Here is a 15,376-nt window from a genome sequence, read left to right on the forward strand (position 1 = left end):
CCAACTCTTATGGTTCGGCAAATGTCCCTCCATCGGAATATCCCCGGGGCCTCCGGCCACTCCAGGTGGTGGCCACTACTGCCAAAATGTCAAATTTCATGTCCAGTATCAAAAACCCTAAAGTTTGATACCCATATTGCCCCAACTCTAATGGTTCCGCAAATGTCCCCCCATTGGAACATCCGCGGGGCCTTCGGCCACTCCAGGTGGTGGCCACTACTGCCGAAATGTCAAATTTCATATCCAGTATCAAAAACCCTAAAGTTTGATACCCATATTGCCCCAACTCTTATGGTTCGGCAAATGTCCCCCTATCGGAACATCCGCGGGGCCTCCGGCCACTCCAGGTGGTGGCCACTACTGCCAAAATGTCAAATTTCATGTCCAGTATCAAAAACCCTACAGTTTGATACCCATATTGCCCCAACTCTTATGGTTCGGCAAATGTCCCCCCATCGGAACATCCGCGGGGCCCTCCGGATTGTGGCCACTACTGCTGAAATGTCAAATTTCATGTTCAGTATCAAAAACCTTAAAGTTTGATACCCATATTGCCCCAACTCTTATGGTTCGGCAAATGTCCCCCTATCGGAACATCCCCGGGGCCTCCGGCCACTCCAGGTTGTGGCCACTACTGCCGAAATGTCAAATTTCATGTCCAGTATCAAAAACCCTAAAGTTTGATACCCATATTGCCCCAACTCTTATGGTTCGGCAAATGTCCCCCTATCGGAACATCCCCGGGGCCTCCGGCCACTCCAGGTGATGGCCACTACTGCCGAAATGTCAAATTTCATGTCCAGTATCAAAAACCCTAAAGTTTGATACCCATATTGCCCCAACTCTTATGGTTCGGCAAATGTCCCCCCATCGGAACATCCGCGGGGCCCTCCGGATTGTGGCCACTACTGCTGAAATGTCAAATTTCATGTTCAGTATCAAAAACCTTAAAGTTTGATACCCATATTGCCCCAACTCTTATGGTTCGGCAAATGTCCCCCCATCGGAACATCCCCGGGGCCTCCGGCCACTCCAGGTGGTGGCCACTACTGCCGAAATGTCAAATTTCATGTTCAGTATCAAAAACCTTAAAGTTTGATACCCATATTGCCCCAACTCTTATGGTTCGGCAAATGTCCCCCTATCGGAACATCCCCGGGGCCTCCGGCCACTCCAGGTGGTGGCCACTACTGCCGAAATGTCAAATTTCATGTCCAGTATCAAAAACCCTACAGTTTGATACCCATATTGCCCCAACTCTTATGGTTCGGCAAATGTCCCCCCATCGGAACATCCGCGGGGCCCTCCGGATTGTGGCCACTACTGCTGAAATGTCAAATTTCATGTTCAGTATCAAAAACCTTAAAGTTTGATACCCATATTGCCCCAACTCTTATGGTTCGGCAAATGTCCCCCTATCGGAACATCCCCGGGGCCTCCGGCCACTCCAGGTTGTGGCCACTACTGCCGAAATGTCAAATTTCATGTCCAGTATCAAAAACCCTAAAGTTTGATACCCATATTGCCCCAACTCTTATGGTTCGGCAAATGTCCCCCTATCGGAACATCCAGTATCAAAAACCCTAAAGTTTGATACCCATATTGCCCCAACTCTTATGGTTCGGCAAATGTCCCCCTATCGGAACATCCCCGGGGCCTCCGGCCACTCCAGGTGATGGCCACTACTGCCGAAATGTCAAATTTCATATCCAGTATCAAAAACCCTAAAGTTTGATACCCATATTGCCCCAACTCTTATGGTTCGGCAAATGTCCCCCTATCGGAACATCCCCGGGGCCTCCGGCCACTCCAGGTGGTGGCCACTACTGCCGAAATGTCAAATTTCATGTCCAGTATCAAAAACCCTAAAGTTTGATACCCATATTGCCCCAACTCTTATGGTTCGGCAAATGTCCCCCTATCGGAACATCCCTGGGGCCTCCGGCCACTCCAGGTGGTGGCCACTACTGCCGAAATGTCAAATTTCATGTCCAGTATCAAAAACCCTAAAGTTTGATACCCATATTGCCCCAACTCTTATGGTTCGGCAAATGTCCCCCTATCGGAACATCCCCGGGGCCTCCGGCCACTCCAGGTGGTGGCCACTACTGCCGAAATGTCAAATTTCATATCCAGTATCAAAAACCCTAAAGTTTGATACCCATATTGCCCCAACTCTTATGGTTCGGCAAATGTCCCCCTATCGGAACATCCCCGGGGCCTCCGGCCACTCCAGGTGATGGCCACTACTGCCGAAATGTCAAATTTCATGTCCAGTATCAAAAACCCTAAAGTTTGATACCCATATTGCCCCAACTCTTATGGTTCGGCAAATGTCCCCCCATCGGAACATCCGCGGGGCCCTCCGGATTGTGGCCACTACTGCTGAAATGTCAAATTTCATGTTCAGTATCAAAAACCCTAAAGTTTGATACCCATATTGCCCCAACTCTTATGGTTCGGCAAATGTCCCCCTATCGGAACATCCCCGGGGCCTCCGGCCACTCCAGGTGGTGGCCACTACTGCCGAAATGTCAAATTTCATATCCAGTATCAAAAACCCTAAAGTTTGATACCCATATTGCCCCAACTCTTATGGTTCGGCAAATGTCCCCCTATCGGAACATCCCCGGGGCCTCCGGCCACTCCAGGTGATGGCCACTACTGCCGAAATGTCAAATTTCATGTCCAGTATCAAAAACCCTAAAGTTTGATACCCATATTGCCCCAACTCTTATGGTTCGGCAAATGTCCCCCTATCGGAACATCCCCGGGGCCTCCGACCACTCCAGGTGATGGCCACTACTGCCGAAATGTCAAATTTCATGTCCAGTATCAAAAACCCTAAAGTTTGATACCCATATTGCCCCAAGTCTTATGGTTCGGCAAATGTCCCCCCATCGGAACATCCGCGGGGCCCTCCGGATTGTGGCCACTACTGCTGAAATGTCAAATTTCATGTTCAGTATCAAAAACCCTAAAGTTTGATACCCATATTGCCCCAACTCTTATGGTTCGGCAAATGTCCCCCTATCGGAACATCCCCGGGGCCTCCGGCCACTCCAGGTGGTGGCCACTACTGCCGAAATGTCAAATTTCATATCCAGTATCAAAAACCCTAAAGTTTGATACCCATATTGCCCCAACTCTTATGGTTCGGCAAATGTCCCCCTATCGGAACATCCCCGGGGCCTCCGGCCACTCCAGGTGGTGGCCACTACTGCTGAAATGTCAAATTTCATGTCCAGTATCAAAAACCCTAAAGTTTGATACCCATATTGCCCCAACTCTTATGGTTCGGCAAATGTCCCCCCATCGGAACATCCCCGGGGCCTCCGGCCACTCCAGGTGGTGGCCACTACTGCCGAAATGTCAAATTTCATATCCAGTATCAAAAACCCTAAAGTTTGATACCCATATTGCCCCAACTCTTATGGTTCGGCAAATGTCCCCCTATCGGAACATCCCCGGGGCCTCCGGCCACTCCAGGTGGTGGCCACTACTGCCGAAATGTCAAATTTCATGTCCAGTATCAAAAACCCTAAAGTTTGATACCCATATTGCCCCAACTCTTATGGTTCGGCAAATGTCCCCCTATCGGAACATCCCCGGGGCCTCCGACCACTCCAGGTGATGGCCACTACTGCCGAAATGTCAAATTTCATGTCCAGTATCAAAAACCCTAAAGTTTGATACCCATATTGCCCCAAGTCTTATGGTTCGGCAAATGTCCCCCCATCGGAACATCCGCGGGGCCCTCCGGATTGTGGCCACTACTGCTGAAATGTCAAATTTCATGTTCAGTATCAAAAACCCTAAAGTTTGATACCCATATTGCCCCAACTCTTATGGTTCGGCAAATGTCCCCCTATCGGAACATCCCCGGGGCCTCCGGCCACTCCAGGTGGTGGCCACTACTGCCGAAATGTCAAATTTCATATCCAGTATCAAAAACCCTAAAGTTTGATACCCATATTGCCCCAACTCTTATGGTTCGGCAAATGTCCCCCTATCGGAACATCCCCGGGGCCTCCGGCCACTCCAGGTGGTGGCCACTACTGCCGAAATGTCAAATTTCATATCCAGTATCAAAAACCCTAAAGTTTGATACCCATATTGCCCCAACTCTTATGGTTCGGCAAATGTCCCCCCATCGGAACATCCCCGGGGCCTCCGGCCACTCCAGGTGGTGGCCACTACTGCCGAAATGTCAAATTTCATATCCAGTATCAAAAACCCTAAAGTTTGATACCCATATTGCCCCAACTCTTATGGTTCGGCAAATGTCCCCCTATCGGAACATCCCCGGGGCCTCCGGCCACTCCAGGTGGTGGCCACTACTGCCGAAATGTCAAATTTCATGTCCAGTATCAAAAACCCTAAAGTTTGATACCCATATACCCCCAACTCTTATGGTTCGGCAAATGTCCCCCCATCGGAACATCCGCGGGGCCCTCCGGATTGTGGCCACTACTGCTGAAATGTCAAATTTCATGTTCAGTATCAAAAACCCTAAAGTTTGATACCCATATTGCCCCAACTCTTATGGTTCGGCAAATGTCCCCCTATCGGAACATCCCCGGGGCCTCCGGCCACTCCAGGTGATGGCCACTACTGCCGAAATGTCAAATTTCATGTCCAGTATCAAAAACCCTAAAGTTTGATACCCATATTGCCCCAACTCTTATGGTTCGGCAAATGTCCCCCTATCGGAACATCCCCGGGGCCTCCGGCCACTCCAGGTGATGGCCACTACTGCCGAAATGTCAAATTTCATGTCCAGTATCAAAAACCCTAAAGTTTGATACCCATATTGCCCCAACTCTTATGGTTCGGCAAATGTCCCCTTATCGGAACATCCCCGGGGCCTCCGGCCACTCCAGGTGGTGGCCACTACTGCCGAAATGTCAAATTTCATGTCCAGTATCAAAAACCCTAAAGTTTGATACCCATATTGCCCCAACTCTTATGGTTCGGCAAATGTCCCCCTATCGGAACATCCCCGGGGCCTCCGGCCACTCCAGGTGGTGGCCACTACTGCCGAAATGTCAAATTTCATGTCCAGTATCAAAAACCCTAAAGTTTGATACCCATATACCCCCAACTCTTATGGTTCGGCAAATGTCCCCCCATCGGAACATCCGCGGGGCCCTCCGGATTGTGGCCACTACTGCTGAAATGTCAAATTTCATGTTCAGTATCAAAAACCCTAAAGTTTGATACCCATATTGCCCCAACTCTTATGGTTCGGCAAATGTCCCCCTATCGGAACATCCCCGGGGCCTCCGGCCACTCCAGGTGATGGCCACTACTGCCGAAATGTCAAATTTCATGTCCAGTATCAAAAACCCTAAAGTTTGATACCCATATTGCCCCAACTCTTATGGTTCGGCAAATGTCCCCCTATCGGAACATCCCCGGGGCCTCCGGCCACTCCAGGTGATGGCCACTACTGCCGAAATGTCAAATTTCATGTCCAGTATCAAAAACCCTAAAGTTTGATACCCATATTGCCCCAACTCTTATGGTTCGGCAAATGTCCCCCTATCGGAACATCCCCGGGGCCTCCGGCCACTCCAGGTGGTGGCCACTACTGCTGAAATGTCAAATTTCATGTTCAGTATCAAAAACCTTAAAGTTTGATACCCATATTGCCCCAACTCTTATGGTTCGGCAAATGTCCCCCCATCGGAACATCCCCGGGGCCTCCGGCCACTCCAGGTGGTGGCCACTACTGCCGAAATGTCAAATTTCATATCCAGTATCAAAAACCCTAAAGTTTGATACCCATATTGCCCCAACTCTTATGGTTCGGCAAATGTCCCCCTATCGGAACATCCCCGGGGCCTCCGGCCACTCCAGGTGGTGGCCACTACTGCCGAAATGTCAAATTTCATGTCCAGTATCAAAAACCCTAAAGTTTGATACCCATATTGCCCCAACTCTTATGGTTCGGCAAATGTCCCCCTATCGGAACATCCCCGGGGCCTCCGGCCACTCCAGGTGGTGGCCACTACTGCCGAAATGTCAAATTTCATGTCCAGTATCAAAAACCCTAAAGTTTGATACCCATATTGCCCCAACTCTTATGGTTCGGCAAATGTCCCCCTATCGGAACATCCCCGGGGCCTCCGGCCACTCCAGGTGGTGGCCACTACTGCCGAAATGTCAAATTTCATGTCCAGTATCAAAAACCCTAAAGTTTGATACCCATATTGCCCCAACTCTTATGGTTCGGCAAATGTCCCCCTATCGGAACATCCCCGGGGCCTCCGGCCACTCCAGGTGGTGGCCACTACTGCCGAAATGTGGTGGCCAATTCCAATTCCCGCTCATGCCGGCTGGCATGTCTTGGCGCGTCCATGCCTCCAGGCTATCTGCTCCCGGGCCTCCAGGCCGTCTGCAAACGGGCCACCAGGCCATCTGCTCCTGATGTGTTCTCGTCGACGGCCAGCAACAGACTGAATTTTCGGGACCGACCGAGCCGAGTTTTGTTAATTTAGATCGGGGACGTATGCCCCGCCTTTTTGCACCCATTCTCCTACATCTCCTTATTCGCTTTTTGCCGCGTCGACGATCCGAAAATTATGAGGTAGAGTGGGGGTGATTTTAGATACATCAATCTCACGTCTCTATATTGACTGATTGGGAAACGTTTGTTCAACCAACCAGCGTGCACCAAAAAGAGGGGAAATTTGCCGAGAGGGGAATTCGTCACGTAACGTTTTCGCTTCGCGAAAATTTTGGATTGACACCCCGTATAGAAACCTTAGGACAAAGTTCTTTGTCAAAACTTGATTTAATGCTAGAAATCCAATTGATAGGACAGAGAGCATTTTTTACCGCTACTTGATTTTTTGGGTTTTTTTTTTTTGAATATTGAAAAATATGTTGGAAAGTTGGCGAAAATAACAAATCACCAAATGTTTAAATATAATTATTGATGGATTTCTCAACCAGCAAACAAAACATTCCTTTTGTAGACACAATTTTATTAACGATATCCTGTGAGTTCACCAAACAATGTAAGAAAAGTATTAAATCGACCTTCGACCAACCCCCTCAGCGCCTAATGTCTCGGCACCTGGCTAGGATGACTGATGGTACCGCGCTTGTAGTACTTGGCCGTTGCGTTGACCAGGCTGGACAGGTTCAGCGAGGGAGCATTCGACACCTCCTGCGTTGATTGTGAGTTTTCCGCCTTGAGGACGGCTGCGCAACGCCACGTTTTAAGATAATTCACTAAAACAGGATAAAATCATGATTACATTAGGATGCACTGTGGGATAAGTGAATGAGAATACACACTTTTCCACATACGAACGCACCCGTCGTCACCGGTGGAAGCGAGCATCGTTCCGGTGATGTTCCACGTGACACGCCAAACGGTACAGTAGTGATCTCCAAACGTTGCCACGGCTTGAATGTCCAGACGTGAGTTCGATGTGGGTTCCCTATGAACAAAAAAGCAACATTCAACGATATTTCACAAACAAGCTTGATTAAACTTACAGAATCGGTTTCAGGTTAAAGATTTGCACGTCCTTGCTGGCCACGGCCAAAATGTGATAGCTTCGGCCAACGTTCGGCGCGAACGCGATGTCGTGCACTGGATCGGTGATGGAGTTAATCGTGTCCGTCTTCGTCCAGCGTCTGGAATTTTCGCTGTACTCAAAGATGAACACCTTTCCGCCGCTGCTCTGCGAAGAGTCGTCACTGCCGGCGGCAATCATCGGGGCGTGCAGTCTAAACATCGACTGGTTCCACGACAGGCAGCTGAGTGGAATTTTCGCTGCAATCTCGTGCGACAGCGTCCACTGGGACAGGTTCATGATGTCCGGTGCCTCGTAAATGCGAATGATTCCGTCGGCCGAGCACGTGGCCAGCACCAGCCCCTGGGACTTGGGCGAGAATTTGACGTCCGTAACGCTGGTTCTGGAGTCGACCAGATTTGTGCGCCGCACCCAGCGCTTCACCGGGGACATCGTGGGGGAGCTCTTCTCGCCGACGGTTTCCTCCCACACGGACACGGTCCGGTCGAACGAGCAGGTGGCCAACACCTGGCCAAACTCCGGGTGGGCCCAGGAAAGGCGCCAAACTGAGCCGGAGTGCGCTTTCCAGCTGGCCGTTACGCTCCAAACGCCGCTCTCGTTCTGGTCCCACACCTGGTGGAAAATGCAGTTTTTTGTAATGTTTAAATTCGAATAGTTATGGTCATATCGATCATAATTGGAGAATTCGGTGAAGTTCAGTTATAGTGAAACGGGACGCCAGTTCTTAGATAATTTCTGTTCAACTAGAAATCGATTTTTGAACCCAACAGATTGTTTGCTTTTGACCTATTTAGCTGTAAAAAACAGAATTTCGTAAGTTACGGAATTTTCCTTAAAGGTGCATTCGAAAACTCAAGTCGACAATATGGCGCTATCTTCTCGTTTCACCTTAAAAAAATTCGGGATATTCGAACATATTCTGGAACAAAAAAAAAGGAGCAGGTGGTTATGCTACACATGACCAGTATGACAAAGAACTTTGCACAAAGCTCTCGAAATAAAATCTTTTTTAAATGAATTTACAAATAGTTGCAACTGTCAAACCGCTCATGCGCCCTTCAAAAATGTTGCTTCAGTTTTAGCAATAATTTTTTTCCTGATTGAGACCGTAAATGCAACAATTTCAATAAAAAAAACGGGACAACTATAGCAATCGATAAATTCTAGAATATATTTTCAAAAGATTTTTCAAGGTCCTAAATAAATATGGGGAATGGGAATTCTAGGGAATTGATCATTCTGGGTAATGGTTCATTCTGGAGAGTGGTATTCTGGGAAATGGGATGTAACCCTTTCAACGTGTGTGTGTGTGTGGGTGAGCTATAAAATTCCCAACATAAGATCCGTCGTTGATAAAAGTCTGATCGACACTAAATCCTCGCCAGATCTGTTAGCTTAAATAGTATCGCACGGCATGTTGCTGCTTCCACGCAACAGAAAACTGTTGCGTTGCAGACATCATCTCTGCTTGGGACGTAAGATTCAAGTACCTAGAATGTCACGCCAAAAGCTTGCGATGGTAACGCGTGACATCTTCAAAAAAAAAAAAAATGGATTTAAGACATAGTTCTTTATCATCATTCCGATTATTTTTGGGTATCAACTTCTTGATTTAAAACTATCGCACCGGCTCGCGCCGCTAAACGCACCCTACCCTTACCTTCACATACTGATCACTCGAGCAGGTCGCCATCCGCTGGCCGTAGTAATCGTACGCCACATCGTGTATCACGTCCTTGTGCTCGGTGTGAATGGCCTGGTTCTCAAACATCTCGCTTCGCAAGCAAAATTCACGCAAAATCACCAAAAACAAGCGTAAAATTTACGATTTTCTCTGGATCGCCTCAAATCTCAACCGCGCCGCGCTCTGTTTTGATCCGGTTTTGACGTTTCTCGTCGTTTTGACGCGCGCGCCCAACATTGATCTAGATCAGCGGGGTTTGCTCCACGCGTGTCGCGCAACCGCTGGGCAGTTGTCTTGAAGAGGCGAGAAACGTCATAACTTGCGGGCCGCTGAAGAAGAAAAAAAAACAGATCGCCAAGTTCGCTGACTTGGGTAATTTTCGTTCATCAGTTTTTAGCTGCTGCTACTAACGAAGTGTGTGCGCAAAAATGCGTCTTTAATCCGCGCGAGGCCGGGCCTGTGTGCGTTTGTGCGTATTCGAGTGGAAAGCAGCAGCCAGTTGAAAACGGCATTTTCGGGGTGTCGGAATCTGCGGTGCGTTGATAACGGTTCCCCGGGGAAGTGAGTCGAGAATCTAGTGAGAGCCCTCGTGGACGTCGGTCAAGTGGATTTGCGGGACAAGGTCCGGGAAAAGCGTGCGTGTTCCGAGTGGAAAAAAGTGGCAGGAAAATCGATCCGTCAAGTGCTGAGCTGAAAATCCGGAAAAATATGGAAAAGTGTAGGTTGAATTTCCTTTGCCTTTCCCTGGGACGAGCCCCCAAATTATTCCAACGGTTATTGCACAAACCCCGTGCTGATGAATTCCACCCAAATTTCGATAAGCAATCTCGACCGCGGCGGGCCAGATTCCGACGAGATTTCGTTCCGTGACGGCATTGTTGTCCAATTAAAATGGGCTTAGCTTTTTTTCCACCAATCAGAAGCGATGGTGTGATTCTGTCATCATCATTGAACGTTAGAAGAGCAGGAAAGAGGCGAAGATTTTGCGCAAAGCTGTGTTGGTGTGTTTTGAAATGCCACCACCCACCACCCCCCGCCCTTTCCAGACGAACCACCTGCCCTCCCGGGCGGTTCCGTTTTGTTGCCCGTTCATTCATCAAACGCGCTCCTACAAACACATTTAACCGGCAATCATCAATCAAGAGTCGCAAATCCGACGCAAATTGTGACGTTTTATTTTCTTCTTTTGGGGTAGGCCTACTGCGTTCAAAAATCCTACAACCAACAAATTACAACCCAGAAATCAGCGCGCAATTTCGGCAATTGATCCTGGTCTTCAAGGTCAACGCCACGTGTCGTGGTGTGTGCGCGGGATGAACGAACAATCATCAGCGCCGCATTAGCGCACCAATACTGTCGTGCAGGGGAATGTTACGGTTGTAAACAAAACGAAAATAAAAATCTGCCCGGTTCTGACGGTGGCGGTGGGGACGACCGACCGTGGCAGTGAAAAAGGAATCGGGGCCGGGTGGTGGTGGTGTATTGTTTGGCAATAACAATAAAATCTCGGGTTAGTTTTCAAAAGGTCGTAAGCGCCAGTTGTCCAAAATTGAGTTTTTGGCACGGTTGCACTCTTCTAACGCACTACTAACGATCTACTCGAGCAGAATTTCCAAAAAGATAAATTTAAACAAAAATATCTCCCGCATATAAAAGGTCGAATGTGCTTTTCATACGAAGAAGTCACATACGTCCTTGGTGATGCAAGGTCGTAAGTACTGATAATTTCAAAAATGTACTTACGCTCATAGAAAAAGGACGTAAGTTCAGTTTTAATTGCTTTATGATTATGCGCACATGGGTTTTTACGAAAAACGATGAATATTTGTTATCCCGTTAAAAACATTGCGCTGATTATATGACTTAAAGGATGCGCGAAGAATATTTTCCAATTTGCCAGCCAGCAAAATCCAGTTTCAGTCATTAAATCCGGAAGAGGCTAGTTTCCCCCAAAATCATCATTTAGTGTGGCAGCCTAAACCAACACAAAATCAAGTTGCATAATCTGTTCAGGAACAAGCGATAATGACCGCATCCATCTTATCACTCATAAACGCCTTCTCAAAACTCCAGGAACCCCGAGTTCTTCAAGGTCCTATAGACCACTGAAGAAAAGATAAACAAATCAGTGGTAGTTCGTCATTTTGTTCGTGCTCTCAGCTAGCGTATGAGCCAACGCGAGAGAGGGAGAATAAAATCTGTCAGTTGGACCTTTCTCCCCTGCGATGTTTTCTCCCAATCTCCTCCAAAAACACAAAACATCGACTGCCCTCTTTGCGGGGGGTGTTGAAACGATGTTCAAAATAATAATGTTTGATTTAAATGTAGTTTAGTCATAAAATAAATAAATTTTGCCAATGGTCGTATTGTCATTCTTCTTCAAAAAAAGTCCCAAGTGCAGGGACGTATGAAACAATTTGCTCATGTAAAAGGTCGAATCAACCTGGTGTGGTAAAACAAGGCTAAAACACACATTAATTGTTAAAATTTTTATTTCACTTGATATGACAACCATAGCTTATAGTCAAAGCAATGATTTTGACTAAAAATATGCCCTTGAAACCCACTTACATATAAATAAGAATTAAAATAATGGTCGAAAACTTGTTCATCGGTTTTCCCCACTTGAGGGGTTTGGCTCTTACGACGTTTTGAAAACTAACCCGAGAAATGCTGTTTGTTTGTTGAGGGTGGTTTAACTAATGAAACATATTTGGATTAATGAACCAAATCGGTTTATTATGAGCTATTGTTTTTTATATTTGTGTAGAACCTTTAAAAAACTCTAGATTTTCAGTTAACCCTTTTTTTTCGTGCCCATGAAGTCAAATTGGATTATGTTTTGTTCTACGAAAAAGTTAGCTTCTGTTGTTTTATGTTATTCTTCTTTCAATTTTCATTTATTTGTTTTTAACATCACATTTGGGTATCTGCAACTCCATTTTGTTCATATCAGAGCGGTTGATTGCCTGTTAGCATACCAAAAGCATTTTCTCATTAGGGCATCTCCACCGCAGAGATCTAATTGCGTGGCAAACCTATCGGTTGGATCCCCAGTTTTAGCTTTGCTCCGTAGCTAATACACGTTTCCGCACCGCTGAGAGCTAATTTGGCTACTGAATCAAGCCCACCGCGGGGATCTAATTTATTCATTTTCCAATTTTAGCCGTTTTGTTGACCAAAATCAATGAAACTATGTTCTAGTATGATAGAACATGCTTCCAATTGCATTATATGTCCTAATTGTTTGCTTACATCTATAAAATATCATTTTCAAATTTTTAAAAGAGTTCATCCGATTTGCTCCCGACATGTTTGCACCCCAACATTCGCACCGCGGGTAGCAAAGCTAAAGCTAAATTAGCCTTCGAGTTCATTCAGCGAAGAAAAAGTTCATCGGGGATCCGTCGAGTAGCCAAGATAGGTGCTCGAGAAGTCCCCGAGCTGCCGGTGGCTAATTTTTCAGCGATTTTTAGAATTATTTGTATTCGTTTTGGTTGAAGATGCATTTATTTTGATTATCAAATTTTAATAAATATTAAAGAGTCATATGGTTCAAAACGACTTTATTAAATTGAAAAATTGTGGAATTTATATTTATTTTGGTATTTTTTAAATAAAAAATAATCAGCCACCTATGTTTAATATAAGCAAACCATCACAAAAAATTTAAACATGAATGTTCAAAATTTAAAAATAACTTAACCGATTTGAACATTTTTAAATTATTTATTAAAATTTAAATATAGGGTAGGGAGTAAAATAAAAATACGAATACATTTTTTATTATTATTTTTTTTTCATTTGATTTAAAAATATTTTGAATAGTAGTACCGTAAAGGCTGATACGCAGATTGGAAGGAACGCAAAACTCCATATAAAAAAATGGTCAGGGAAAGGGCCACGAAAAGATTTTTCTTAAGCGGTACGCAACTAAAAAGTAACAAAAACGAAAAGTGGCGTTTGACGTTTCTTCGCACGGTGCTTGTTTGCAATATGAATCGAAGAATTGGAATTTTCCTTTTTGAATGCGACTGAAAATCACAAACGTTTTGATAATCTTGTATTCGATATAATAATATTGAAAATCCCCGCCGAATCTCAAAATGCAGAATTTTGAAATTAAAAGGACAGATATAGTTTTATCGACGACGTTTTATGGTCGAAATGGAGTAAAAATAGAAGTTGTCTTTATAGCTGTCGGCAGACATGTCGGCCACTATTGCTAGTACCAACCAGCAACCTCTGGATTGTGAGTCCAGTGCGCTGTCCAATTGATCCACACGGACGGGATCGAAATGAAGTAAACCAGAGTGAAAAAAAAACTTGACAATTATCATACAAATATCTATTTTCTGACTGAAAAACTCAATAATAAAAAATCTTAAATTTGGAAATTCAAAATTAAAAATATGCAGAATTGAATAATAATTTTAATATTAAAGTATTTATAAATTCAAGAGCTCAACAATTTATAAAAAAACAGAAATTACAAGTCGAAATTCCAAAAGCTTAAAACTCTGAAATTTAGAAATAATAATAAAAATAAAAATTTACGAAAAAAACACTATTTTTATCAAAAATACAAAAAAAAATGAATTCAAAATCAGGAATTTGAAAATTTTAGAAATTAAGAATTTAAGAATTTAAGAATTTAAGAATTTAAGAATTTAAGATCAGGATTGCATGTTTTCGAATCCGTATTGGCTTATTTAAAATGTTTTGCTTGAATTTTGCTTTTTATTCAATACAAATGACTTGTCTCTTGCATGTCCAGCAGTTGATCGACAATGCGTTGACCAAAATTAATCAAACATAGCCTTAATCTGACCTCAAAAACTAAACTGCATCACCCCAGATTGCCAAAAGTTGGCCAAAAGTCATTTTTCCTGCGTAAACTTGCAGCACAGGAGGGAAAATATCTCCTAACTCGAAGAATTGAAATCGAAAAATCAATCATCACTCCTAATGTAAACATTTACTGACGTGAGCAGGATAAACTCTTTGTTTACAAACTCACATTGGCCTAATTACATTGTTTTGCTTGAAAAAACCATCTGTCAGACGATTTGCTCCCGGTAGATCCCGGAGCTAACCTGAGTTTTGTTTAGATTCGGATGAACACGGATGAACTCGAACCTAAATTAGCTCTCGCACAAGTACCGCGGTGGGCTTGACGCGGGTGCCAAATTAGCTTTGCAACGCAATTAGGTCCCTGCGGTGGAGATGCCCTTACAGTCCAGACTCGATTTTTCGGAGGCCTCGGAAAAATTCGGATAATCGAATCACGAAAAAAAAACTATTTTTTGTGGTGAGCAGTTCTCTACGAAATCTGTCTTTCTTCTTTAATTTTTAATTTTTTTTTTTAATCCGGCTGAAACTTTTGTGGTGCCTTCGGTATGCCCAAAGAAGCAATTTTGCATCATTAGTTTGTCCATATTGCAGGCCAAGGGTGCATGATACTGATGATACTCGTCGGTTGACACACCTAGGCAAGGAACATCCCGGAAGGAGCCCAACTACATCCGTAGTGCTGTTTGGACAAAACAGCATGGCTCTGGTTCCTTGCAAGTGTCCTATTTTCTTACCTCCACGTTGGCTTGGTTTAGTCATCATGATGACAAGGTGTAACCTAGCTGGTGGCCTGTGGAAACGACTCGTAAACCTTTGACCAGCGAGGGTCAGAGTAGAGACGGCTAGAAGAAAGGGGCGCGTCAATGTGGGAAAGGGAAGTAATTTGTGATTGTAGACGGTATTGTTTTGATTCGCAGTATGTTGAGTCAACTGCTGTGGATGTACCTGAACATCGCAGAACGGGGTTTCTCTACTTTCCTTTTCAGCTAACAGCTATCTTCTGTTTATTTTGTTTCACTGATTTTCTAAATCGGCTTCTGTTTACTATCCTTCATTTGATTTCGATTTTACTTATTTGATTCTCTTATTTCTCAACGCTTTTCCACTCTATTTTACCAATTGATGCTGCTGTAACAAACTGCTTTCCCTTAAAAGTTGGCAGCGATGTCAATTTTGTTTATCATATGCCTTTTCTTTATTTATCTATTTGAATAATTTCTCATCTTCCCTGTAAATTGCCCTCAATACAATCAAAGCTTGTTTGTTAATTTCTTTATCTACTTCA

At 44.9% G+C, this 15,376-nt stretch overlaps 2 protein-coding genes across 2 annotated transcripts in view; one reads left to right on the forward strand and one right to left on the reverse strand.

Annotated features, from left to right (window-relative positions):
• Positions 1-6,977: 6,977 nt before the first annotated feature.
• LOC120422294 (nucleoporin seh1) lies at positions 6,978-9,448 on the reverse strand. The gene is made up of 4 exons (XM_039585687.2): positions 9,214-9,448; positions 7,513-8,165; positions 7,309-7,454; positions 6,978-7,242 (listed from the first exon to the last, which is right to left on the reverse strand). The coding sequence occupies exons 1-4, from the start codon at positions 9,322-9,324 to the stop codon at positions 7,070-7,072; spliced, it is 1,083 nt and encodes a 360-aa protein (XP_039441621.1). The 5' UTR covers positions 9,325-9,448; the 3' UTR covers positions 6,978-7,069.
• Positions 9,449-9,586: 138 nt separating this feature from the next.
• Positions 9,587-15,376, forward strand: part of LOC120422293 (acetyl-CoA carboxylase) — a 53,071-nt gene continuing 47,281 nt past the window's right edge. The window contains exon 1 of the mRNA XM_039585686.2: positions 9,587-9,955. Within this exon, the coding sequence (XP_039441620.1) occupies positions 9,946-9,955 (10 nt within the window). The 5' untranslated portion in view covers positions 9,587-9,945. The remainder of the gene's footprint in view (positions 9,956-15,376) is intronic.

This window comes from Culex pipiens, chromosome 3 (assembly GCF_016801865.2).
Source record: "Culex pipiens pallens isolate TS chromosome 3, TS_CPP_V2, whole genome shotgun sequence".
Taxonomy (NCBI): Eukaryota; Metazoa; Arthropoda; class Insecta; order Diptera; family Culicidae; genus Culex; species Culex pipiens.